This window comes from Alternaria hordeiaustralica (genome assembly GCF_023758085.1).
Source record: "Alternaria hordeiaustralica strain BMP 2776 chromosome Unknown scaffold_10, whole genome shotgun sequence".
NCBI lineage: Eukaryota > Fungi > Ascomycota > Dothideomycetes > Pleosporales > Pleosporaceae > Alternaria > Alternaria hordeiaustralica.
The window spans coordinates 569,153-592,894 of record NW_026056782.1 but is presented as its reverse complement, the minus strand read 5'-3'; the positions used below and the strand labels follow the sequence as shown (position 1 = coordinate 592,894).

The following is a 23,742-nucleotide window of genomic DNA, read 5'->3' as shown; positions in this document are numbered from 1 at the left end:
AACTTTTGCTAAGGTTATTATTAGCTCTCTTTACTAGAAACTAGTACACTACTTAAGGTAACTATTAGTTATATACTTATAGCTACTTAGCCTATATAGACTATTTAAAGCTAAAATTTTCTATACTAAACTTTTACTAATATAAAGATAGTAAATTTAGCCTTAAATATAAGTAATATTCTTCTCTTTTATATCTTACTTAGTTTAATATAAGAAAGTTAATATCTATACTAGCTACTAAGCTATTTTTAATAGCTATAACTTTACTACTAAGCTTACTTACTATAGTAAAAGTAAAAGTAAAAAATTCTAGTACGCTAAAACTTATTAAGAAATTCTTACTTTATATACTACTAAAGAAGAATAATAAGAGCTTTTTCTTTATTTTTTTATATATTACTAGTCTACTAGCGCTAAGTAGGCTTTATCTAAGTTAGAATAAGTACTATAAAAATTATATAAGCTAGCTTTTAAGCTATAAAGAGAGTAAAAGAAGAAGTAAGAATTTAATAGTAAGATTAGAATAGTGTACAGTATTACAGGTTTAACTCTAGCGTTTAGTTAGGATAACCTTAGCCTTAGCTTTGCTTGAAATAATAATGACTGTGTAGGAGAATGCGACGCATGCGGGTTTGATAGGCGAAGAGGGCTTATGAGTCACGAAAGAAGCAGTTGCACGAGGACATGGGAAGTAGATGGTTCGGTAGTAAGTAATAAAATTTGTAGATAGCAATAGAGTGGTAAGTGGGTATAGCTAGTTTTGACCGTGAGGTACCGATCTTTCTGATAGAGATGTTCCGTAGAGAATCTCTCAAATCTAGTGGCCTAACCCAGAAGACAAAGTGTAGTGGTATCCCAGTACCCCCAAAGTAACAACCTGAACACCATGCGTGCCCGAAACCCAAACAGCAAATAACGATAGTAGGCTAGAAAAACAATACAAGAGTAAGAAGGGGGATATCATAGTAGAAAGCAGACTTTTTCCTGTGACCCGCCCAATGCGTGAGAAAACCCGGTAGTGTTGTACATTGTTGTGAACGTGCAAAGCGAACAAGATGCAGCAAGATTAACAATTACGAAATGCAAGAAAGGGTATCTCGCGGTAACATCAAATAATGCGCAAAGCAATGACGGTAAGGGAAAGGGTATACCGAGACAGAAAACGCCAGCGCCAAAGCGTCGAGGTATGAAAGGTAGGAGATCCTAAGCAGATGGGTATCGTAGGATGTCCTCGCAGTTGGCATCGAAGCGCATGGACCAGAGACGCATTCCAGTCATGAGCTTCTCGGTCTTCTCTAGTTCTCGGTCGCGACCAAAGATGGATTCGACAAACTCCTTGCCGCTGTTCTTGCCCATGGAAACGGGCTTTTCTTTGCCGCTCTCCTTCTTAGCGGCCTTCCACATGTAGTCCTCGCAGACCTTGAGGAGCTTGGCGAAGCGGACCCAGAGGCGTTCGCCACTCTCGAGGAAGTCTTCGACCATTTCGTGGTTCTCCTTCTTGCGGATCTTGGGCATGGTCTCGTCGGCCCTCTTGACTTTGCCGGCAAGTTGGATGAGCAGGAGCCAGAGCTCGCCTGCCATCTCGGCGAGGGGGGTTGCGGGGCCGTAGTGGAAGACAGTCCAGTCGTAGATCCACTTGCCGAGGGAGTTGGCGTCGAAGACGGATCCTAGGAGCATGATGGGTTCTTCTGTGGGGTCCCAGTTCTTGTACGAGTAGCCTGCGGGAATGCCAGCGCGGCGCGCATCTTCTTCGGTGGCCTTAGGGCTGGTCTTGGGGGCAGCTGCTGGGGCGGGCTTCTTGGGGGAGGCGGCCGGCTGTCGGCTGGTTGCTGCGGAGGCGCGTCGTGGACGGCTGCTGGCCTTTGGCTCTGGATCATAAATAGGGACCTGATCGTAGTAATATTGATCAGCATCCCTCCCGTACATGTCGTGGCGCGCATACTGTTCGTATGGCGGTGGTGGATAGTCGTAGACGTCGTAATCGCGCTCGTAGCCGTATCCTTGGTCGTCGAAGACAACTTTGGTGTAGACGTGACGTGCCGACTGCGACGGTCGACGCTTCCTCTCGCGATTGCTGCGCTTGAGAGGCGGGACGTCTGTGTCGCGGCGTTGCCGACTTGGAATATTGTAACCGAAATAACTTACATATTCAGGGGTGCCTCTCGGCGTCGCGTATGTGCGCGGGTCTGCAGCGCCATACTGAGGCATGGCCCCTCCACGAGGTGTGGGTGCGTACGAGTAGTTGGACGGTACGGCGTGCGATGCCCGTCGAGAGTGGGCCGCAACCTTGGGACTCGCTCGTGGGGTCGCCATCTGGGGCGCGTGCCGCGGCGAGTAGTAGGCGTTACCGGGACCAGGCGACATGGGCGGTGTCGTGCGGAAGTGGTCGTAGGGCATGTTGTAGCCCGGGGGTGGCGTGGGATACTGTTGTGCGTACATGTTGGTGGATATGTCGCTGTGCGGCTCAATGGATGGCGGCGGTGAGGTTCGTGTGCGGGATCGATGGGGAAGGAGCCCAGGCCGGTGCCTGCTTCACCTGGGGATGTGCAAACCGAAGGCGGGTCTTCGTGGGCGTTGGTAGTGGGCGGATGTGAATGGGGGTGCAGCGACGGAGGAGAGAGAAAGGGAAATCCGGCTCTGTCTACTGCACATTGGGTGTAGGATCGTTTAGTTGCTAGAGGGTGCCAGAAGGATCCAGGGTGGAGGATCCTAATCGAGTGTAGACGTTGACGTCTGGTGCTTGGTAATATGTGGTGATGATGCTCGAGTGCGCAAACGAGGAAGCGACGGCGGGCTGCGCCTGCTTTTGAGACGAGCCTCTTTCGCTCTTTCCGCGCGCGGACCACTGTGGATGCCCATCCACCCTAACGCCGCCCCCTGTCGGCGCCATGCACGCACTACCACAGCCCAAGGGACCCCGGCTGTTAGCAGTCCCTCATCTACGGGTCAGATTGACCATGGCACCATGCTGTGCCTCCTGCCCATATTGCCCACGAGTATTCTGGGAAGCTAGCCCCGAACCCTACACTGTCCAAGCCGCTCTCTGACTCTTCTCCCGCAGTCGACAGGACGCCTTCTACAGTATACACCATGTGTTGACTCCCCGTTGATGCCTAACGAGCATTGCGCCCAGCCTGTTTTATATTTGTTCTGTTTTGGGTGTGTAATATTGGAAACATCATGTTGCTCGCTATATACCCGTAATCCTGGACACCCTCAGAGATGCCCCTTCGAGCGTGGCTAGCGTAAGCAGCGCAACTCTGTACCTCCCTTCATTTGCTGTCCTACATGCCGTGCAGCATCGTCTTCGATCCAGCTGTCACCGTTTTCAGCGTGTTTCGTTTGCTGCCGAACGCTCTTCAAACGGCCCTCCTTGCAGCCAACAAAGCTCCACCACACCCTTTCACCCTCCAGATGCGTCGTTGGGCAGAACTCGCGGCCCATTCTGCCTGTGCTTCTCTGGCTGCGAGCACCTGCTGGCACCGGCGCAGCTCCTCCCACATGGTCGTCGTACGCAGCCAATCCTGCCGTGACCGACCAGCTACCGAGCGACATATAGCTCGAGTTGATCTCCAGACATCTACCCAGCGTCGCCTTCAGCTCGCGACCATTTCCTAAACGTACCCATTGGTAAACTACCTTTTGCCTAGTACCAACGCTACAAGGCCCATCGTCGCGGCACACGGCTGGTAGGTTTTGGCTGGAGTCCTTCCCTCCGAAACAGCGGAAGGTCCACCATTCAACGTCGTCCCGCGTCGCTTGGGGCCGATTATCACTGCTAGGGAGGCCCTGTCCACTGCTCAGAGCCGCACTCTATTGCTCGGATCCCTTCTCGAACTTCCCTCTGCTCATGTACCTAAGCTAATTTCCCGCCCGTGAAAATTTTCTCGAATGTCTCACAGCCTCTCCAACTCGCTGGCCTGGGGCGCGCAGCTGTTTACCGCTACTTCGTTGTCTGCAGTCGTCTTCCAAGGCATATGGTACTGTCGATGTCGGGCCCACTCGCGGCTGCATAGCGCTCCAGCGGCGCCGTTTTGATTCGATCAAAAGCGTCAACAACAAAGTAAATGGTCGCGGTTACATGGTTTGATCTCCCCGCTCGCACCTACTACGGCTCGATAAAGCAAGTTCGCAGCGCAAGTACCTCGCTCTTTCAATTTGACTGGCTCCGGCGGAACGCCTGTATCCGTGCTGTGCATGAAGCCTGCGCCTTGGACACATACAGCCTGGTATCTCCCGTCAACACGCTCCTTGTAATCTCTCGGCACACAGTTCTCATTTGTATTTTGACCCCGATGCTCGGTCCTTATTGGACTACATCGGGCCTTGTCCTTGGGGCTCATCGGGTTGCGTTCCTACCGAGCTTTCCCACAATACTTTCTCGAAGTGTCAAAATTCCCAGTACCCACTTTGCTATCAGACAACTCACCTTGCGTAATCCTTCGCACCCACCAACATCATGCGTTGCTATGACTCCCCATGACCTGCAGAACTGTTTTCTCCGCACCCGCATGCTACTATCGTCATGGACTGATTTCAGAATGAGGCTTTCTCACCAAGTGGACCAGCGAGATACGAAGCGCCGTCGATTCTACACCGTATTCCCACCTGTCTCCAAGACGACCACTAGGATAAGACAAACGCGGCGGTATAGAAGCAACTGCGACACCCGCGAGTACTAACCTCAATCGCTATGACGCATCACTCAGGTTTGCGCAGCCCTATCGCATGCAGTTTCATGTCTGCAGCGCTGCGGATTCGCCAGGCATTGCAGGCAACCATGTTAGTCTGCCACGACGCAAGCTGAGCACCGCTGTCGACGACATGCGAGCGCTCTAGCTGCATGACGCACCTCCTAGAATAAATTCCTCGAGCCCAACGATTCGCTCGTGTATTGCAAATTCAATACACCGTAATTGCGAGTATCCGCAGACTCGACGACGATGTGTGGCGGTGCACACGCTTGGCATGGGCACTCCGAGTCACATGCGCACAACGATTCGCGTTGCAGGGATGTGGCAAGCGAAACGTTGAATTCCCCTGTGGCGGAATGTCGCCTCAACATCACGGACGTCGGACGAATTATCACAAGCAACGCGCAATACACTTTCTCATTGATCACTCTAGGGGTCCGGACGCGTTCGCGATGGGGCTTGTTCGATGGCAAACATCACCATCGCCTTGGTCCGCTTCGGCTTACATTTCGTTGCCATCGATCGGCCAGGTCACCGCCGGCGGCCTTACTGCGTCTCCGATTTGACCGCTTCCGTCAAACAATAGCGAATAATTGAAACACTTAGCGACTCTCGCCACACGGACGATGACTCTTTCGACGAAACAGCTGGAGGCGATCACGCGAGCAATTCAGCTCTCTATCCTGTGAACACTGTTGATATATTCGCCACACATTATCATTGCAATAGACTCCGCGCTTCCGCAGCCGCCCGCTCATCGAAAAAGCACCACTTCAGCGGTGAGTCATGGTATAGGGAAGAAGCCTGTCCGTTTAGCGAGCCACATGGAAACCAGGCTTCTCCCAGCAGCGCGCTGCATTGACGAGCAGTTTAGACAGGTGGACTTTGTCCTGCGTCATAGCTTTCGCCCACCGCCATATTTGCTTTCAAGCAAGGTTGAAGCATGGATAGTGCATGAGGCTCCGCGAGAGTGACAAGCCAACCCCTACGTCGTCCGTCCGCTGCGTGCGTCGTTCAGGCAACGCGTACGAGCTCCGATCAGCGTGTTGAGGTATCGATAATTTTTTCGTCAATCGTCGGTGAGAGGGGTCCTGCGTCTCCGCCTTCCGCTTCGCTGCTATCGTGAGGCGGTAGATCCAGTCTCATGCGTTTGCTTTTGCCCTATCGTGGTAGGCGTCGCTGTGATATCGGAGGACGATTTGCGTAGCTCTCCAATCGCTACACAGAATTGCTATTGCGCCACCCCGGGACTACGATTCCCATGGCCGTCTTGCCGATGCTTGAGACGCGTATAACGGTCTTTCTTCCTTTTGCGGCTGCCGGGCGGGTGGAAAAAGGACAGTGCTTCGGCTCTACAGTACCTGCTGCCTAGAGAGACTATCTCAACGACATCGACTGCGGATGACGAGGCTTGCGTCGATCGACGTACGATCGGATAGGCTAGACGAAACGGTTAGTCAACTCGACCATACACCCAAACGATCTTCACGGATATTAGGTATGCCGCATGCATGTCTACCGTCGAAAAGAGCCGCGGAAGGGTGTTGAGTTGCCACGAAAAGCACCCATAGACTACTCCTAGTGTTTGGTACCTGAGGCTCTGCACAGGTACTTGCTGCGCCGATGGCTGACCGTTCCGAGGGGTAATCGGTACCGGAAGACAGCTCAAGGTGTTTATCCGATGTTGACATGGGAGCTTGTACTTCAAGTTGATGTACCCGCCCGGTATACGGGCCTTCTGGGAGGGGTTAGAGTTGTCGCGTGAGGGGATTGACTTGCGCTTATGTACTCCATCGCGACACTAGGTGTGACCTCCGATTATTGGTGGTGTAGGAAGCTCTTTGCTTGTTGCTTCACTTTTGTATCCAGGTATTCTGTGTTTGAAAATTTTCGACCTGCTTACTTCTTGACCGCCAGGTAGATCTTCACGACCAAGAAACCCTGGACGACATCTTACAGGACGACCTCTTGCAAGAGTATAGCTGTCTACTTTCTCCAGACATCGGTACATCCCAGCTTTATTCCTCGTTAATACATTATCGAGTCTGGTCGAGCTTGCGATCGGCTTCGGCTACGCTTCACATCTTCTCATCGTCTTAGAGATTGTATGCTAGCAGAGAAGGCTGTTCTTGGTTCTTTCGATCAAGGCAGCGTGACAGCGATATTAATGTAGTTTTTCTGGTAGGGATATTCTCATCTTCAATGAGTCAAGGAAGTAAGCTCGAACCACACTTCAACTTCCCATCATTGATATCATTTGCACCAAGGTCACTTGATGCTTCTGCTGCGCGCATCTGTCATCGGGCTTTCTGCTGCTATACAGTCCTTGCATACTCTTCGAATCCAGGTAAGGGCAAGAGTCGAAGTATACCAGAAAAGAAGGAACGACACGCATACAGCGTGCTGTACTTAATCTACGCATACAAACCTGAGTGGATTCGCAGCTGCAACACTGCCCGGAATGGTGTGGGTTGGGCGCACTTGGGTTCCCCCATACTTCTGAAATGTCTAGAACGGTAGACCGCTTCGTCGCTGTTATTATGAGAACCAACACTGCTGAGATACACTCGAGGCTGCGCCTGCACTTTCGTTACTCACACTGCTGGATCGAGTCTAGCATATTGCCATATTCGGAATACTCTCACGTGAAGGTGGGGTAACCGTGCCTCACGTTCGTTCAAGACGGCAACATCATGTAAATAACATGCTCGAACCTTACAAACACACGGTATGCACTACCACTTCTCCTACGTCCTCTTCCTACTTCTTCTTTGAAACCTTGGCATGTGAGCTGGCATCATGTCGTACCGCTCCAAAAGCGACAAATACAAGTCAGTGTTGACTGACCGTTTCACCAAATCCATGGAACTGAAGGAGTTCGACGTAAGCAGCGCAGAGTTGTTCAAGCACCAACCATTGCAGGATCCCAGTGCCGAGTTCCGATATCTGTACTTGCTTCCAAGGACACACAACATTGACCTCGATGGACAAACGGTCTTTCGCTGTGAGCTGCTCTCACATACCAAGGAACAAGCGCCCCGTTACATTGGGTTATCCTATGCATGGGGAAATTCCTGGCTTCATCGTTCGATACTACTTGGCGATAAAATCTTTCATGTTCCTGAAAACCTCGCCACTGCCTTCGAACATCTGCAAGAAGAGGGCAAGACTATTGTTTTCTGGGTCGACGCTGTCTGTGTCGACCAAAGCAATGTAGACGAGAAAGGCATGCAGGTCCAGCGAATGTGCCACGTCTTCTCATCTGCCGCTCTTGTCATTGCCTGGCTCGGGCCTGCAGCAGACGAGAGTGATTTGGCTCTCCAGGAGATTGAGAGTTATGCTGAAAGTCTTGCCCGTTCAGATTCACTAGATGCACTCAGAAAGAATTACAACGAAAGAGCTGCATCCGTTTGCCTCGAACGAACCAAGGCTATCTTCGATCGCCCATGGTTCAAGCGTGTGTGGGTCGGCCACGAAGTCGCCATGAACAAGTGCGTCATCTTCGTTTGTGGGCAGCGCGATATTGACCGAGAGACTTTAGTCCTGTACTATTGTTGTCTCCTCAATCCCGTATACATTTGGGAAGGCACCAGGGCAGATGCAAATGTCCAGAGCTATCTGTACGAGGAAGCTCTTTCTTTCAAAGACTTCCTCTCCCAACACAGCAAGTACTTCGCAGATATCGGTGTACCAGAAGCGTCTGACCCAAGAGACTTCGTCTACAGCACTTTCACGCGGTGCAGTGAGATGAAAGAAGGCGGATATCGCATTGATTACAGCGCCCCAGTTGAAAAGGTGTTTGAAGACTTTGCTAAATGTCTCGTCTGGAACGGACAGGTTGACGCCTTATCCGACCATTGGTGTCCCTCATTGACAAGCAGAGATCTTCCTTCGTGGGTCCCCGACTGGTCTACTACAAAAACAACACGGATCGCTGGAAACGCGATAGCATTTCCCCACAACTACAGTCACATTGCCACCACCGGGGGACGCCGGGGACGACGCGCGGGCCTCGGGATTTGGGGTCGATGCATCGCTCAAATCACGCACGTGGAGCGCAACACTCAAGACCAAACTCGGCCGAAATCACCTTCCATTACCCCACAAGAAGAAGATACAATTCAGTGTTTCTTGAACAAACTCCACAAGGCCCTTCACGACAAGAATCTGTGGAGTGACACTGAGATCACCAAGGCAATCTTCGACCTGACAACCAGCATGTCGATTGCTAGCACTATGCACGAAAACACAGAAGGTTATCCCGATGCAGAAGAAGAGTTCTACGCGTCGTACCAGGCGGTCCGAGGTCTTGTGAGTCCGCCTGAAGACACTCAGGACGCACAGGCGTGGAGAATACACAATGGCCGCGTCTATCTTAATGCTTTCCGTGAGATCAATACCAGGAACCTCATTCTTACCGACAAGAATATCGTTGGTGTGACTCGCGAGGAAGTGCAAACTGGTGATCGGTTATATGCGCTTGGAGGCGTTCGTGGAATATGGGTTCTCAGGAAAGTAGAGCGTGTATTTGATGAGATTGTTAGTCTTGCTACGGTTTTTCCTTGGGAAGATGTTGTGAAGTGTGATGCGCGGGAGGAGCTCATTACTATTGTTTGACACGGTAGGTTGCGAGCGAGCTTTGAGAATGATATCCTTGATATCATACATCTCGTTGTATTACTAGCATTACTAGCAAATGCAGTATCCTGATGTGAAAACGTCCCAAGCCCTTTCCTTCCCTTCCCAGTAATGACCATCCTCCAATCCTACTATGAAACTGTCCCAAACCCTTCCCTATCCGATGATGACCACTCCCATAACCCTCATCTTCTCACGGCACGTAATCCTTGTCTCCTTCATCAAGGTGACTTCCCTCAGCCGATTCGGGTGTGTTGGTATCGGGGGTCTCACATGAACCGCTCGTCTCCGGCGTGCTGTCTGGATGCTTCAGCATCCGAGTCTTCTCGCGTGCCATCTGTTTCCTCTCGGTGTCACGGTACGGTGGCTGTAGGTGTTCAGGAAGAGCTCCCTTCTTGGTAGGGATTTCTTGTGCGACGCCTTGAATCTCCCCAGCGACTCCATAATCGTTCACCTGCGGGTGAAGCGCAGCAATATGGCCCATCATGCCGTCGAGTTCCACCTCCCTCTTTATAAGTTTGAGTAGCTCCTTCCGCTTGGGGTCGTGCTCTGAGATGTTGTCGGCTTGGTGATTGATGAAGTAGGTGAATTTGGCGAGGTCGTCCTGTAGCGTCTTCGTGTGAGCGTATGTCCATTTTGGAGGCGGAAGTTGATCAGTTGACTGCTCGATTGACTGTTCGGGTGACTGTGGAGCCATTGTGCGGAAGCTCTTCGGAAAGTCCTGGACGCAGCGGTCACTCGTTCCCTAGTGCCTCTGTTCCCCGTCAACAAAGGTCCTGACAAGAGACATCCACGCCTCAGAGGATAGACGCGGAAGAGGTCTGTCCACGCCAACCTAGGAAAAAAAATGAACACCCTGGAGCCTACGTTGACGTTGGGCCACCTACTTTGCAGGTCTTTGTCTTGATGTAGTCTGCAGGCCTGTTCAGTTTTTTTCCTGTATGAGGTGTGTCCACACGACAGAAGCCTCGGCAAGCTCAAGTTGACGGACCTGTCTGAGTACCGTATCCTCCTCTTGGAGCGAAGCCTCGTCCGCCGCCTCTTGCGGGTCCTTGTGGTTGACGAACAGGTTTCTCTTGTGTGTTTGGTGTGGATGGGCGACTGATACCAGATTCTTTCTTCTGTATGAATACGGAGCCGGGTTTGGGGGTGTAGGTAGGGTCGAAGAGTTGGCGCGCAGGAGCTGCATGTGCTGTATGGGCGGGCGACTGCTCGTTGCTCGACCTAGGTTGGCTGTCCCTTCCACCGCGTCCTCGTCCTTTCCCTCGGGTAGCTTTGGTCGGGGAGTTGCTGCGCGAGTCCTCTGCTGCGGAAGCAGCTGGTGAGCCGAAGATGCGCTCTCGTGCTTCTGCATACTTGCGCTCCTTCTCTGCTCGTTCCTTCTGTGCACGTGCTTTGCGCTCTTCGAAGTCTGCTGCTGCTTTCTTGCGTCGCTCTTCTTCGCTGTCGTCGTCGTCGAGGCTCATGCCTGCCATATTGCGAGAGAGAACTTGAGGAGTGGGCTTGCGTGCAAGCATCGTGACTTTCGGCTTGAAGGTTGCTGCGACGGGCGCGGGGTGGACTTCAGGGTACCATTGAGGTTCTGGGTTTTCGCTGTTCCAGTCAGGTCGCGTCGCTATTAATGAGGAATAGCAACCTACGCCGCCTGCCAGAGCTGCTTGTTGAGCTCAGCGTGTTGAGCTTTGAGTTGCGCTTTTGTAAGCTTCTTTGGCTGCTCTTCTACGGGCTTCTCATCTTCTTTCTATACGTTGTGAGCGCGTTGCTGTCAAAGAAGAGGGGCATACATACATCCGCGAGGGATTCCCAGTCGTCCTCCCAAGCATCGGCGGGTGTGTTCTTTGGCGCCATGATCTCTATGTGTGGTGCTCTGTCTGGCGATAGTAGAAGAGGTATTGTTTCAAAAGCTTGAGTCGCGTGGAGAAGTGATCAGTTCCAAGGTATGATGTCGCCAATATTTCGAGAGTCCCCACCTTGACCCCTGCGGCGGGCCGCGATTAGCTCCTCCACCGCTATGTCATTCACTGTTGCCTTCCACCGCGACGAACCACACGCGTCGCAAACCCTTTCACCGCCGCTATCGCCCTGGAAATACCCCGGCAAATTCCTTCAACATGTCCGGTAAGGCTACACTGCGCGCCAACCACTCACCATGTCCAACAAACGACCGCGTCTCGAGCTAACCCACCCCTCAGACCGCGACGGCGACTCCACCATGCAATCGTCCCCCGCCAATGTTGCCTCGGACGATGAAATGTTCCCCGACGAAGCTCTTCCAAACCCAGCTACACCCCTCAACGCAAACCTCGCTGGCGTAAACGAAATATCACCACCAAACTCACAATCCACGACTCGCGAGACTCTCGGCGTCAATTCCAACGGAAAGCGACCACTTTCTGGCGGTATGGCGCAAGCAGCGACTAGTAACGGTGCAAGTGGGGGTGGGACACATCAGGATGCTGAGACAGGTTACCAGTGGAGCAAGCAAGAGGATCAGCCGGGCTATGAGTGGAAGAACACGAGGGCGAGGGAGGAGGAGGCTAGGGCGTTGGACAACATTGCTGACAAGGGCTCTATGATTAGGCGTAAGTTACTTCTGACTAACTATCAAGAAGCATGTTAACAGATGTGTAGTGCGATACGGTGACCCGCTCGATGCTAGCATACCCTCGAAGACGAAGCGTTGAAGGCAGTCCATGAACATGCTAGAGGAGCGCTGACACATACACGCGAAGACTATGGTCACGACGGGGGCTGCGCAAAGCACATGGTATCATGGTTGCAAGTTGCGCGTGACACTCTGGGTATCCGACGTTACGAGCTGTACAGGCATGCGCAATGCAACGACTTCATGCAATGAGATGACTGATGGGCTTAGACAGCTTCAACATATCTCAGGAAGAATACAACATATTCAAGTCCATTCCTCGATAGGTCTTGTGTCAATTCGTACTTCCAGTCTTTCGTCCCGAACGCCGTCCCATGCAGTGATATATTCCCATCCAGACGCGACAAGTCCAACTCTCAATCGCTCTCATTCCCATCCTCGTCATCGTCATCATCCTTGTTGTCCTCCTTCTCCTCCAGCGGATCCTCCGTCAACTCCTCCCCAACAACCTCCTCCTCAATCTCGTCGTCTTCAACCTCTTCATCCTCCACATCCTGTGTCTCATCCCCCTCTTCTTCCGTAACCTCTCCATCCCCAGCATCTCCACTCTCCCGCCTAACCCTCTTCGTCGCCCTCTCACCATCGTCCGCACCCTCCATGACCACATCCCCGTTTGCCGCTGACTTGGCAGGTGTCGAGGTCGTTGCATCGGTGGAAGCAGTAGTTCCTTTCTTCTCCTCGCGCACCTTCTTCCTGTACGTGTTCCGCTTATCGGCTTGTATCGACGTGAACTTTGTGACTTCGGCTTCGAGGCGAGGTAGCATAAAGGAGAACTCTAGGTCTGTCATTGCTTCGAAGACGTCTTTCGGCATGACGGTTTTCTTGCCGCTGGCGAGGGCTTTCTCGGCGGCGCTGCACGGTTGTTAGTAAATGTCCATTTATGAGAACTCGCATGCCATTGGCGCGTAAGTCTTCTGTCGCCAGGACAGAGGGGATATCATACGTTGATGTGATGTAGTTAACAAACACAGTTGCGCTTTTGCTCATAGCAAGGAGCGCATCTTTTTGTATTTGGGTGTTTGGTGGCAGGACGCCTTTTGCCAGGCGCTGGACTATAGACTTTGGCAGGTTTAGATCCTATGATCGCGTCATTAGTACTAGTCTTTTCCAATTGAACTCAGTCGCATGCGACATACCTCGACACCCAAGCTCTCCTCTCTGGGTACTGATCTGGGTGGTGCGGGACTCTCTTCGTTTGACACCGCCGATACATTGCTCTTCCTAGGCGGCATTGTGTCGTGTGATGCTGTATGTGGGGATCTCAAGACGACGTCGTTCGAAAGATAGCGAGTATGCGATTGCGGGGTGACTATACTGGGAGTGGTGAGCGTGAAGGTGCGATGCGATCGTGGATAGTTTCAGTGGACCCTGACGCGTGAGCACGCGTTGAGGTCTGGGCGCGACTACCGAAAGACGACTGGAGGTATTCCTGCATCACCAGAACCACAACAATCCCACGTACAGGGAAATTTCGACATAAATCAGTATCTAATCTCATACTTCTGAGCAGTATAGAGAGAACCATACCAATCAAGTCTGTGTGAGAATTGCACTCTCGTGAGTTTCGGTACTTCAGATCTCACAACACCCAGTAGGTGCACACAAGTTCTGTACGGCGTAAAAGAGTACGAGTTCTAGATACAAGTTTTCCAGGCGTTTCGTTGATTGAGTAACGTCTTCACGCATCAATATCAGGACCAGACATCAGCTGGTGCGCATCATTTCTACCTCGACGCGGCCAGGTATGCCCAGGCGATACTGGCACCAACACCACAGACACTGAGGATGAGTCGCATATGAATCGATGCAGTCTGGTTTGCATCTTCGAACTGTCTTCTCATCAACACCAACCTTCGATTACTAGAATTACGTGTTCTCAGTGACGCTTTCTCATTTCCCTCAAGTTTCTTGTAACTAAATAAGATTTGGGGGTAGCGTCAAACACGAAGCTAGATGAGAACAAGATAGTAGCAGGATTTTGCGATTCTAAAGACCAAGGCAATTGGTGTAATGTCAGCCGCATGTTCAGATGGCACGATGGCTCCCGAGGTCCTGTCCCTTATCGATACCTCGCCACGTGCGGCTCTAGTGCGATCTGGAAACCCCACTAAACTAAAGCCCAGAGTGGTCCTTCCTCCACATCTACACCAACGCTACGCCGTCGCCGGATTCAGCTCACAACATTCATTTCATGTTCACCAAAGGCGCACTTCCCGTGTTCACGCCAGGATGCCGTTATCGTGGCACGAGGCGAAGCGGGCAACAAACCCGCCTCCGTAGAAGTGAGCAGCTGGACTCTCGTTCTCCCCGAGCAGCACAGGCAAATCGGTCCGCCAATCGTCGTCTTGTGGAGGCCAAGAGCCATTCGAGCGTACCCAATCTCGAAGCGAGCACCTACCGCGGCGCCGTTGCTGGATGTGGCACGCCTCGAGAAACCCCACCCATTTTCTGCTTCTCTCCAAACTTTTGACGTTGATTCCTCACAACAGCCGTACAATATGCGTCGCTAACCGATCGCTTGATCTCCAGATTTTGGATCGCGGAGTACATGTGGAGACAATCATTCCTCTGTTACCATGGCGAAGGTTCTTCTACAGATGCTAGCGGGGCGGATCTGGGGTATCAGCGTGGCTGAATCCAGACTACCAGCCAAGACAGCATGGCCTGCTTGGCTGCATCCCGCTGTCCAGCACTCTGCGGAAGAAAGGCTGCAAAGGGCTCTTGGGTATTCGGGCCTGTAAAAGTGATGCGGCGTAAGTTGGACAATTCGTGGACGATCGATATGATCAGGATAGGGATGAAACGGGTAGCTTGGTTCACGATTACGCCTACCACGAACATCCCTTCCATCTAGGGTTTGACAGCGCAGCCCTAACAACGTATGCGCATACATCATGCCTTCAACCCAAAGGCTTCAGGGTAGATCCTTGGCAGCCAGATGACGTTCGAAATGGCAAGGTACGCGCGAAGCCAACGGTAAGCAACATATAGGCCCAATATCCTCATGCACTCAGCCTCCCTTTCTTGGGCGGATTGCACCTTTCACCTTCCGTTATCACTATCGCAGTTGCATGCCCAGCAAATCCTCTCATCCTTGGCATACCTCCTACCCCGGCAAACGTTCTCCTAGTCTGGACTGCACCGATAACCGCGTGCCTGGAACCTGAGCGAATTGTCCACACCCACCCATCCGCTATTAAGCCCTGCGAGGTCCCTGCATTGCTGATCATCTCTTCTTCTCCCCAGAAAAAATGACGGTGCCAGCTTTGAGAGTTATTGTCGATGGCGATAGCAGCAAGACGTACAGGAGCGGAGAAAAGGTCACTGGAAAGATATGTTTGGCGGTAGAAGAGCAGGAAGACATTGAGTCGCTGAAGGTGGTTTTTGCGGGTAGTTGTGTCACCAAGACATCCAGACCTCTACACGTGAACTCGAAAACCCACCCATCTGCACAAAGGCATGAATACGAGGAGAAGATACGGCTCTTCAACCGCGAGAAAGAGCTAGTTTCCTGTCGCAATCTTGGACCGCGGAAGTACTCATGGGACTTTGAGTTTGTCTTTCCAGAGTCGACCGAACCCCAAATGAAGGGCATGGTACGCGGCTGCAACTATCTTCGCGAGCCACATCCACTTCCGCCATCCTTCCAGCTCAAGACCAGTGGGCCAGGCGGTGCGGCACAAATATCATACTTCGTTCAGGCCAGACTCATTCTCAGTGGCTCGACAGAGACCAAGAGGTGTAAACACATACTACGATACCATCCAAGAACGTTGGCGGACATACCACGAAGGGCGCAGGTCAAATCTTCTGTGCTCCACGGCCAAGTCTGGAAACCAAACAAAGAGAAGGATGGATCTAGAGTTAAGAAGGTCTTCTCCGGCGTCTCTATGAACTCAACGCCGCGGATCATTCCTACACTGAACCACCCCGAAAAGGTGTGCCCAGGACAGCATATGCCGTTGTCACTCAGCCTCCTCAACGCGCGGGATCCTGCCAACCATGCCGAGCGGGAATGCATCATCGACTCCTTGACGGTCACAATCTCAACATACTCAACGACAAAATGCGGAAACACCGTAACGGATCCCGAGGACGTTGTATCTAAGCACATTACCTGCATATCGCGGACCGGTATGAACCGCCCAATACCGTTCAACAAAACGACGACATTAACGTCAAACTTCCGTCTCATCGATGACACGGAGTGCGTGCCAACCTTCAAGACATACACAATAACCCGGCGCTACGCACTTGCTATATCCATCGGCATCAAATACAACGATCAGCACTTCACCATCCGCTCGAACACACCCCTGGAAATTCTACCTCGCATACCCCGCGAACGCCTACCACCACCGGAAGACAGAGAGGACTTTGAACAGCTACCAGAGTACACACCCAGGGAGCCGTCGCGAGAGTTTGCACCAGACTACGAATCTCTATACGCGCTGTCGCGAACGCCATCCAGTTCGCACTCAAACCCATTGTCCTTGGCGGGGTCAAGAAGTTCAAGTCTCTTCTCAGGGGGCTCAGCACCAAGTTCTGCAGTGTCAACACCGGGAATGGAAATCGAGCAGCCTGTTTATCGTTTATAAGTGTTGGAGTGTAGCTCGTTGTCGCGATGTGGAGTTGGTGGGGCTAGGTCAGTTTTGATAGGACGCCATGTTGACGTTTGCCGAAAATTTTCCCTTCCGCCAACGCACCCCCATCTTACCTGTATGGATACCTTTACCTCATAGACTTACTGCTCCTTTTTGTGTAGAAATGAAGCTGTTGCTATCGTCGTACGACCAAAATTTCGGGGTGTTTTATTTTCCAAAATCCCATTCTTGCATCAAACAAGGCTCGTTGGTGTAGTTGGTTATCACGTCAGTCTAACAAGAGCTTCGCAGCTCGTTAGGACACTGAAGGTCCGGAGTTCAAACCTCCGATGAGTCAAGCTCGTCGGCGCTCGTAAGAGTGCACCGAACATTTTTTGTTTTTGGTGGTGCTGGGGTATCTTTTTGCCTGTGCGACCCTCCTTTTTGGTCGAGAATGCGTTCACGCTGGATGGGCGTAATACCAATACAATGAGAACCACAAGAGTCTCTCTTTTACCTAGCCTTTGCATAAGACGTCAGTTCAAGCCTGGCGTCAGTACAAAGATTTGACTTCGTGGCTGGATGGAATGCAGCAAATACAATGCACACGACTAGAGCCTCTTTTACCTGGCTCTCAGACAAGCCATGTACGTTTCTGTGTGGGCAGGTCCTTCTTGTGTAGTTTCCAGGCTCAGTGATATTTCGGGAAAGCATGTGGTCGCAAAGTGTTCGCAGCAATATCAGGCTGCACAATACATTGAAGAAAGAACCGGCCGTGGCCTTTCCGTTTGGAGAAGCAATGCGTCTATACTCTATATGCGTACACATCCTTTTATCGACATGTACCAAAATCTCTCGCACCGTCTATATTCACCACATACACACCCCTTGAAGGCAAAGCACTTAAGCCTTAACACCGCACTTAAGATCAAACTTAGTCTTGCGGTCCGCAGTCATAGCACCCCAAGTCGTCTCATCAGCGACCTTTCCGTTGTCACCAATAGAAGCAGGCTTCCACGGCTCATCGAACGCCTCAAAGTAGAAGCCGTTGAAGCCCCAGTCGAGCAGCGCGCAGAACCCGGTTTGGTAAAAGTGCTTTGCGTTGTCCAGACCACCCTTGGCCTCGTCGTAGTCGGTGCCAACGGCAGTGGGCCAACCAGTTTCGCCAGTCCAGATCTCAGGTGCCTTTTCGCGGCCGCCGGCCATTTTCTCGATGTGTGCGGTGGCTTGGAACATGTCGTCGAGGTAGACGTGGCTGCAGTCATGTTAGTTTTACAGTTCTTTTCTTGTGTGTATGTTTAATGAAGGGATGCGTACGTAGCGTTATCGCGGCTGGCGCCCTGCCAGAAGGCAAAAGCGTTGACCATGATGATGTCGGCGGTGCCGATGATGGCATCACCGGTTCCGTCGGCGAACTTGTTCCACGAGTCTGCTGTGCCGACCTTGATGCCGGAGGGCAGCTTGGACTTGACTGTCTTGATCTTGCCGGCGAGCTCCTCGCCGGTGAAGTTGCCGCGGTAGAGCGTCTCGGAGCCGACGGTTACGGCGTAGATGGTGTCGGCGTATTGCTGGGCGACGTCGGTGATGGCCTTGAGGTCCTTGTTGAAGGACTCCTCGACGTCGGGCCTGTGGTTTCACATGTTAGTATACTTGGTTGTGGTATTTGAGGTTTGGGGAGGGGCGAAGTGTACCAGATACCCAGAACGACCTTGAAGCCTGCGGACTTGGCGGCCGGGAGAGCGGTCTTCGCCATATCGCAGTCCGAGGCAGAGTAACCACGAACAATGGTTGAGCCAGAGTTATCCTTGATAGCCTTGAGGTCGGCAGAGTAGTCTGCCTGCGTCTTGCACTCTCCGCTTCCCATCTTCGTTCCAAGGGCCCATCCCATCTTTCCCTTCTCAGCAGCCGAGACAACTGCAGGAGCAGCTGCAAGCGCAGCGGCGACGATCGAGAAACGCATCTTCGATTATAGTAGTAACGTAGTAGGTAGTGCGAAAGTTGGCAAACGGGGCGGATCTATGCGGGATGGAAGAGTTCGACTGAGGCCCGAAGTATAAACAGCAAAAGAACGAGTGTAGGTATTTTACTCTCCAACCGAAGAAAGAATGACTGTGACGTAGAGTCGTGGGGAGATTGGTTAAAGAGAGATGAAGAGGGAAAAGAAAGGTCTTGGTGCCTGGGGTTGGAAGGGGATGATTCAAGGGGGCCGCGCATCCACACGCTAGGCGCGTGTGTGTTCCTGGTTTAGAAACATCGGCCGCGGTCAGGTACACCAATCATGGCGTGCGCCGCCACATGCTTGACATGCTTGAAGAGTGGGGCTGCGGAGTTGCGGCATGGCTTCTATGGGCGTCGAGAACATTGAGGGCGTAATGTGCGTAGGGGGTTTGGGTGTTGTGCAAGATGGAGGGTGAAGTGTACGCTGATTGTGTTTGGTGATGGCCTTTGTTTTTCTCGCCTATTCTAACGTCGCGTTCGCGTCTTGTTGCGAGGGTTCACGCAATTTCGCCGATCACAGCATGTGTCTACCATGGATGTTGCGGGCACATATGGGACTAATACGACAACAAACTTCCTCCATCATATTCAGAGTTACATACGCGTCACCTACCCCCTAGATAGCCGAAAGGGATGTGCCTCAGTGTTCAACACAAAATCATCCAAGCTAATCAAGTCCGTATCGGCAAAGCACAGGTAAAAGTACTTGAGCGTCTCGGCCATCCAGAAACTCTCCATGTAATCCTCCTTCTTCGATCCAATGACAGTAACGTCCAGGATCGCTGCATTCGCGAGTTCAGTGTCTGTTGCACTGGATACGGCTTCGAACATCTGCCATGCTGTCTCGCGCCAGATTGGATCGCCTGTGATACGCCATAGTATGAAGACTGATTCAATGGCCTCAGGACGCAGAATGTAACGGGGATCCTTGGCAGTGGTGAAGCCTTTGGGTAAATGGGGTTTGTGTTGTGGTCGTGCTGCTGCATCTACAGCATAGCGCTCTTCGTCCCAAGCGCACGGTTTGCGATGATCGGAGTTGGGGCATAGAACCATGTTGTACCTTTCTGGCATGATACCAGTGGGAAATGCCTTGTAAGCATATGCGCATCCGCGGGCAAGCTTCGCTCCAGTATCGAGGTACTCGTCGTTATCGAACAGGCGCCCGCCAAGCGCGAAAAGACCACCAATAAAGCAAGACAAATGCTCGCTTTCAGGGTCGAGACTAGGACCATCCGCGTGAACATCGACATTACCAGAGATCAAAACATCCTCCTTTCCTGGTATCATAGGTGCGAAGAACAAATTGTTCATCGCTGTGTCCATAAAAGCGCGTGACATGGCCTCATATTTGCTCGAACTGGGTTCCTTCGAACCAAGTAGAGCGTGCGCCTTTGGCAGGTACTCATACAGGGAATCTGCATTCCCGCCTATCGTGAACTGATACCCAGAGACGACGTCCTTTGCGCTCATGTGTACCATCATAGGCCACATGCCCGGCAGCTTTGTCGCGTTTTGACTCTCCGCAAAGACATCCATCAGATTCGACACAGCGGCATAGTACTTGTCGTCTCCGGTAATCTGGCTCAGCCTGCTGAACTCCAGCGTAATGGTACCAGGACTAGCGCTGACTACCTGGTTCTCAACAATCAAACCAGTGCCTTGCTTCGCGCCTTCGAAGTTGATAAAGTCGACAGGCATGCCATTCTCGGTGTTGAAGGCGCCATACAACAGGTCGCCTACTTCAATCGCTTTCGCCTTCAGCACCTCGTATCCGCTCAAGTCGTATGCAGCAAGGAGCCCGCCCAGATACCGTATACACGTCTCGAACGTATTGACAGTTGGTGCCGTAGACTTGCCGAAATCAATCGTCGCTACCGCTTCGACAGCTTCGTAGAATTGATCGCGCATGCCGAGCATCCAAAGTGTGTCTAGTGAATCCACCAAGGTCGCAGCCCAGCCAGAAAACTGGTCGACGTACTCCCCACTTATAGGCTTCAGGGCATCCTTCATCCATGCCTTGCTCCTGTAGCTTGCCCAGCTCTTCTCGAACACTCTCTTCACATATCGTCGTCTCCCTTCTTGTATGGTATGTACATCGTGCGGGTCGGGTTTGAACTTGTGTTGTATGCGAGGACGACCCGTGAAAGGTGGAGGAAGTTTCGGGCTTTGTGGTGGTGGGAAGGTGAAGTTCACAGAACTCCAGTCGAAGCTACTCGGCGTCGCAACGATATGCGGAATCTGAGATGGATCGTTCATGTAGCGTGCCAACGCGGCGGTAGAACCATGATCGTGTACGGCATGGCGAGACGGGAAGGCTTCGTCTTTAGGGAGGAAATAGTATATCCAGCAGAGGATGGAGACGCTGAGGACGACGTGTCGAGTGCGCACGCGTGGCATTGCTGATGCGCGCTCAAGGAAGGCGGCTAGAAGCTAAGGGAACATACATAGACGCTTTCCAGGGCCAGATGCGATGGGCGAGATGCGCGGGGGAAGGCCCGATGCGATTGCATATTGCGCAACGTGTTACGTGTCTAGAAGAGTGCTGTGCGGAGGGTTTCTGATACGACACTTGCATGCCTTGGCCGCGGCTGATGATGATCGCCGAGGATGAACCATGCAAGGGCGATCTCGCCATCCCAATGAGGGAATGACAGGAGTCGTGTTGCAGCATACACAGTGCCACGTTTTGACAAGCAGACATTACACGAGGCAATGTATATTACTACATTGATATGTAGCACTTGATCAAGCATATTGGCAAGATGCGACAGATCCGACCATCCTTGTGCCATCACTACGCATGTAAGCAGAACCACGAGAAAGAAGCAAAGGAGCAGATTCAGAATATCGTTGATCTTGTATTAACTAATGATAATAGGAGAGGGGTATACAATGCTGATGCCATGCGTCAAAATGCACCTTCAACTTTTCGACCGTAAAAACGCTACAACAAAAACACAAACATCTATTTCCTGCTACTCGCCCGGCTATTCGTCCTCGGTCTAGTAACAAAGCTTTCCCTTGTGTTGACGCGGTCGATATCGAACGGATTGGGGTTGAAGTCGAGATCCCTGACTGTTCTCCGACTTCTTGTTGAGCGGCCAGTCTGAACCTTCTTGAGACCCTCGCCGTCGGTCTCCTTCTCAGCCTTCATCTCCTCGAACTTGGGTGCGGACTCTTCCTCGTGAGCCTCCTCCTCAACTTCCTCTTGAGGTGTAAGAGTGTTGGCGCGCGAGGTATCCTCTGATTCGACACCCTGGGCTTGTCGTGCGGCCTTTGCGGCTTGTTGGTTGCGAATGCGCTCCATGAAGGCCTCGGATTGTGCGGCGTACTTGCACTTTTCGCGGATGGTCTTGCCGTACTTGTAGAAGAGGAAGGGGAGCGGGAGACAGGCGACGGCGAGGAAGGCGGGCACGGATGAAGCCCAGTGGATACCGAGGCCCTTGTACATCTGCGAGGTGAAGAGAGGGAAAGCAGCACCGAAGATGGAACGGATGATACCGTTACCGGCCAGGACGGATGCAGCGAAGATAGTGTATGAGTCGATGAGGTAGTTCATGATGGACAAGAAGATCAGCACCATGCCGAAACCGAATGGAATGGAAGCGACGACGCTGGCGGCCCATGGCAGATCAGGGGAGTTGGTCCAGGCGAACCAGAACAGACCAATGGGGAGTGCGATGCCGCCGATGATGCACATGGGCAGACGGGCCTCTGGAGCTGCGAATCCGCGGCCAGACTCGTTGACCTTCTTCATGTACATCTTGTTGTCGACCGTGATGACGTATGTGATAGCGAGCAAGACTCCGATAGCGACGGCGACGAAAGGCAGACCGCTGATACCCTCGTTCCAACCACGGCCGATACGGTAGACAATGGGGAAAGCGCCGAAGAGCATGTAGAGGATACCGTAGATGATGGCGTGGTAGAGAGAAAGGAGCAGGACGATGGGCTCGCAGAAGAGCAGGATCCAGGGACGCTTGAGACCAGTTGCGAAAGCCTCTCCAAGCGAAACCTTGCCTTGGTCGATATCAGTGCGAGATCGGTAGACCTTTCCAGACAGCTTCGAGAGCTTCTCGGCACGTTTCCTGAGCAGGACGGGAGCATATGTCTCAGGAACAAGGAAGGAGGTGACGACGAGAATGACACCAGCCCAGATAGCCATGAGACCGTTGACCCATCTCCAACCTTCAGTCATGCCCAAGAAGCCACCAATAATCGGACCGAGGACGGGACCCATAAACGGCGCAGCGGAGAAGATTGACATGGCCAGTCCGCGCTCATTTGCGGAGAAGAGATCGGCAATGACACCTCCAGCGTTGGTAAGAGGACTGGAACCGAAAGCGGCAGCGAAGAATCGGAGGATGAGCAGGCCGTAGATGGTGGGCGCACCGGCGGCACCAGCGTTGAAGGCCATGAAAGCAGTGTATGTTCCGACGAAGACAATTTGGCGACCGTACAATTCCGAGAAGGGGGCCCAGAGCAAAGGTCCAAGGGCGAATCCGAGAACGAAGAGCGATACACCGAGTGTGACGATTTCCTGGCTGACGCTGAACTCAGCCATGATTTGTTGGATGCCTAGCAGATGTCAGATGTTGTTCCACATCCTATCGGTTGGCGCAATACATACCTCCAGAGAAAGCCGATGAACAGAATGATACGACGAGAACCGAGTTGGCGACCGCAATGGCCATGATCCACTTCTTCGTCTTGGGCCAGGTCATTGGATTCCTGGGGTCGTTGTCGATCCACTCCACAACGTAGGGATCCTCTTCTGTTCCCTCGCCCTCATAGTCGTAGTTGATAATCTCCTTGGTCACAACACCCTGATCTGTGATCATCTTCCAATGCGAGATGCCTTCTCTTCCAGACTCGACGTCCATATTGCTTCCGCTACTGCTGTTCGCCGCAGAGCGATCGGCGACCTGTTGGTCCTTCTCCATTGTGATGATGCTTTCGATTCGATGTGTCGGCGTTGTAGATTGATCGATGATATTCGTCGAAGTGATAAAACGGGAAGCGACGTAGGGACAAAGCCCAGGTATATTAAAAGGATATCTAAGGGAATAAAATAGACGAAAAGTGACCTCGGAGTAGGAAAGCAGGGAGATCACCGCGGGAGACGCTACATATAAAGAACCACACACACGGCGGGCAGCGCGCA

The 23,742-nt window shown here is 52.2% G+C and overlaps 9 protein-coding genes and 1 non-coding gene across 10 annotated transcripts; 4 read left to right on the top strand and 6 right to left on the bottom strand.

Moving 5' to 3' along the window:
- Positions 1 to 1,203: 1,203 nt before the first annotated feature.
- Positions 1,204 to 2,439, bottom strand: J4E84_005792 (uncharacterized protein; the record flags this gene model as incomplete). The annotated part of the gene is made up of 1 exon (XM_049388384.1): positions 1,204 to 2,439. The coding sequence occupies one exon, from the start codon at positions 2,437 to 2,439 to the stop codon at positions 1,204 to 1,206; it is 1,236 nt and encodes a 411-aa protein (XP_049243929.1).
- Positions 2,440 to 7,493: 5,054 nt separating this feature from the next.
- On the top strand, positions 7,494 to 9,311 carry J4E84_005791 (uncharacterized protein; the record flags this gene model as incomplete). Its single annotated transcript, XM_049388383.1, has 1 exon — positions 7,494 to 9,311. The coding sequence occupies one exon, from the start codon at positions 7,494 to 7,496 to the stop codon at positions 9,309 to 9,311; it is 1,818 nt and encodes a 605-aa protein (XP_049243928.1).
- Positions 9,312 to 9,525: 214 nt separating this feature from the next.
- J4E84_005790 (uncharacterized protein) lies at positions 9,526 to 11,180 on the bottom strand (the record flags this gene model as incomplete). The annotated part of the gene is made up of 5 exons (XM_049388382.1): positions 9,526 to 10,053; positions 10,220 to 10,269; positions 10,324 to 10,925; positions 10,973 to 11,073; positions 11,121 to 11,180. The coding sequence occupies 5 exons, from the start codon at positions 11,178 to 11,180 to the stop codon at positions 9,526 to 9,528; spliced, it is 1,341 nt and encodes a 446-aa protein (XP_049243927.1).
- A 301-nt stretch (positions 11,181 to 11,481) lies between these two features.
- J4E84_005789 (uncharacterized protein) lies at positions 11,482 to 12,016 on the top strand (the record flags this gene model as incomplete). Its single annotated transcript, XM_049388381.1, has 2 exons — positions 11,482 to 11,914; positions 11,964 to 12,016. 2 exons carry the CDS (start codon positions 11,482 to 11,484, stop codon positions 12,014 to 12,016), a joined length of 486 nt encoding a protein of 161 aa, XP_049243926.1.
- A 337-nt stretch (positions 12,017 to 12,353) lies between these two features.
- J4E84_005788 (uncharacterized protein) lies at positions 12,354 to 13,229 on the bottom strand (the record flags this gene model as incomplete). Its single annotated transcript, XM_049388380.1, has 3 exons — positions 12,354 to 12,849; positions 12,941 to 13,074; positions 13,134 to 13,229. The coding sequence occupies 3 exons, from the start codon at positions 13,227 to 13,229 to the stop codon at positions 12,354 to 12,356; spliced, it is 726 nt and encodes a 241-aa protein (XP_049243925.1).
- A 2,019-nt stretch (positions 13,230 to 15,248) lies between these two features.
- On the top strand, positions 15,249 to 16,595 carry J4E84_005787 (uncharacterized protein; the record flags this gene model as incomplete). The annotated part of the gene is made up of 1 exon (XM_049388379.1): positions 15,249 to 16,595. One exon carries the CDS (start codon positions 15,249 to 15,251, stop codon positions 16,593 to 16,595), a length of 1,347 nt encoding a protein of 448 aa, XP_049243924.1.
- Positions 16,596 to 16,842: 247 nt separating this feature from the next.
- On the top strand, positions 16,843 to 16,938 carry J4E84_005786. The gene has a single exon. It is a non-coding gene; the product is annotated as a tRNA-Val (tRNA).
- Positions 16,939 to 17,483: 545 nt separating this feature from the next.
- On the bottom strand, positions 17,484 to 18,540 carry J4E84_005785 (uncharacterized protein; the record flags this gene model as incomplete). The annotated part of the gene is made up of 3 exons (XM_049388378.1): positions 17,484 to 17,835; positions 17,898 to 18,206; positions 18,272 to 18,540. 3 exons carry the CDS (start codon positions 18,538 to 18,540, stop codon positions 17,484 to 17,486), a joined length of 930 nt encoding a protein of 309 aa, XP_049243923.1.
- Positions 18,541 to 19,187: 647 nt separating this feature from the next.
- Positions 19,188 to 20,975, bottom strand: J4E84_005784 (uncharacterized protein; the record flags this gene model as incomplete). The annotated part of the gene is made up of 1 exon (XM_049388377.1): positions 19,188 to 20,975. The coding sequence occupies one exon, from the start codon at positions 20,973 to 20,975 to the stop codon at positions 19,188 to 19,190; it is 1,788 nt and encodes a 595-aa protein (XP_049243922.1).
- Positions 20,976 to 21,543: 568 nt separating this feature from the next.
- J4E84_005783 (uncharacterized protein) lies at positions 21,544 to 23,521 on the bottom strand (the record flags this gene model as incomplete). The annotated part of the gene is made up of 2 exons (XM_049388376.1): positions 21,544 to 23,156; positions 23,209 to 23,521. The coding sequence occupies 2 exons, from the start codon at positions 23,519 to 23,521 to the stop codon at positions 21,544 to 21,546; spliced, it is 1,926 nt and encodes a 641-aa protein (XP_049243921.1).
- Positions 23,522 to 23,742: the final 221 nt, after the last annotated feature.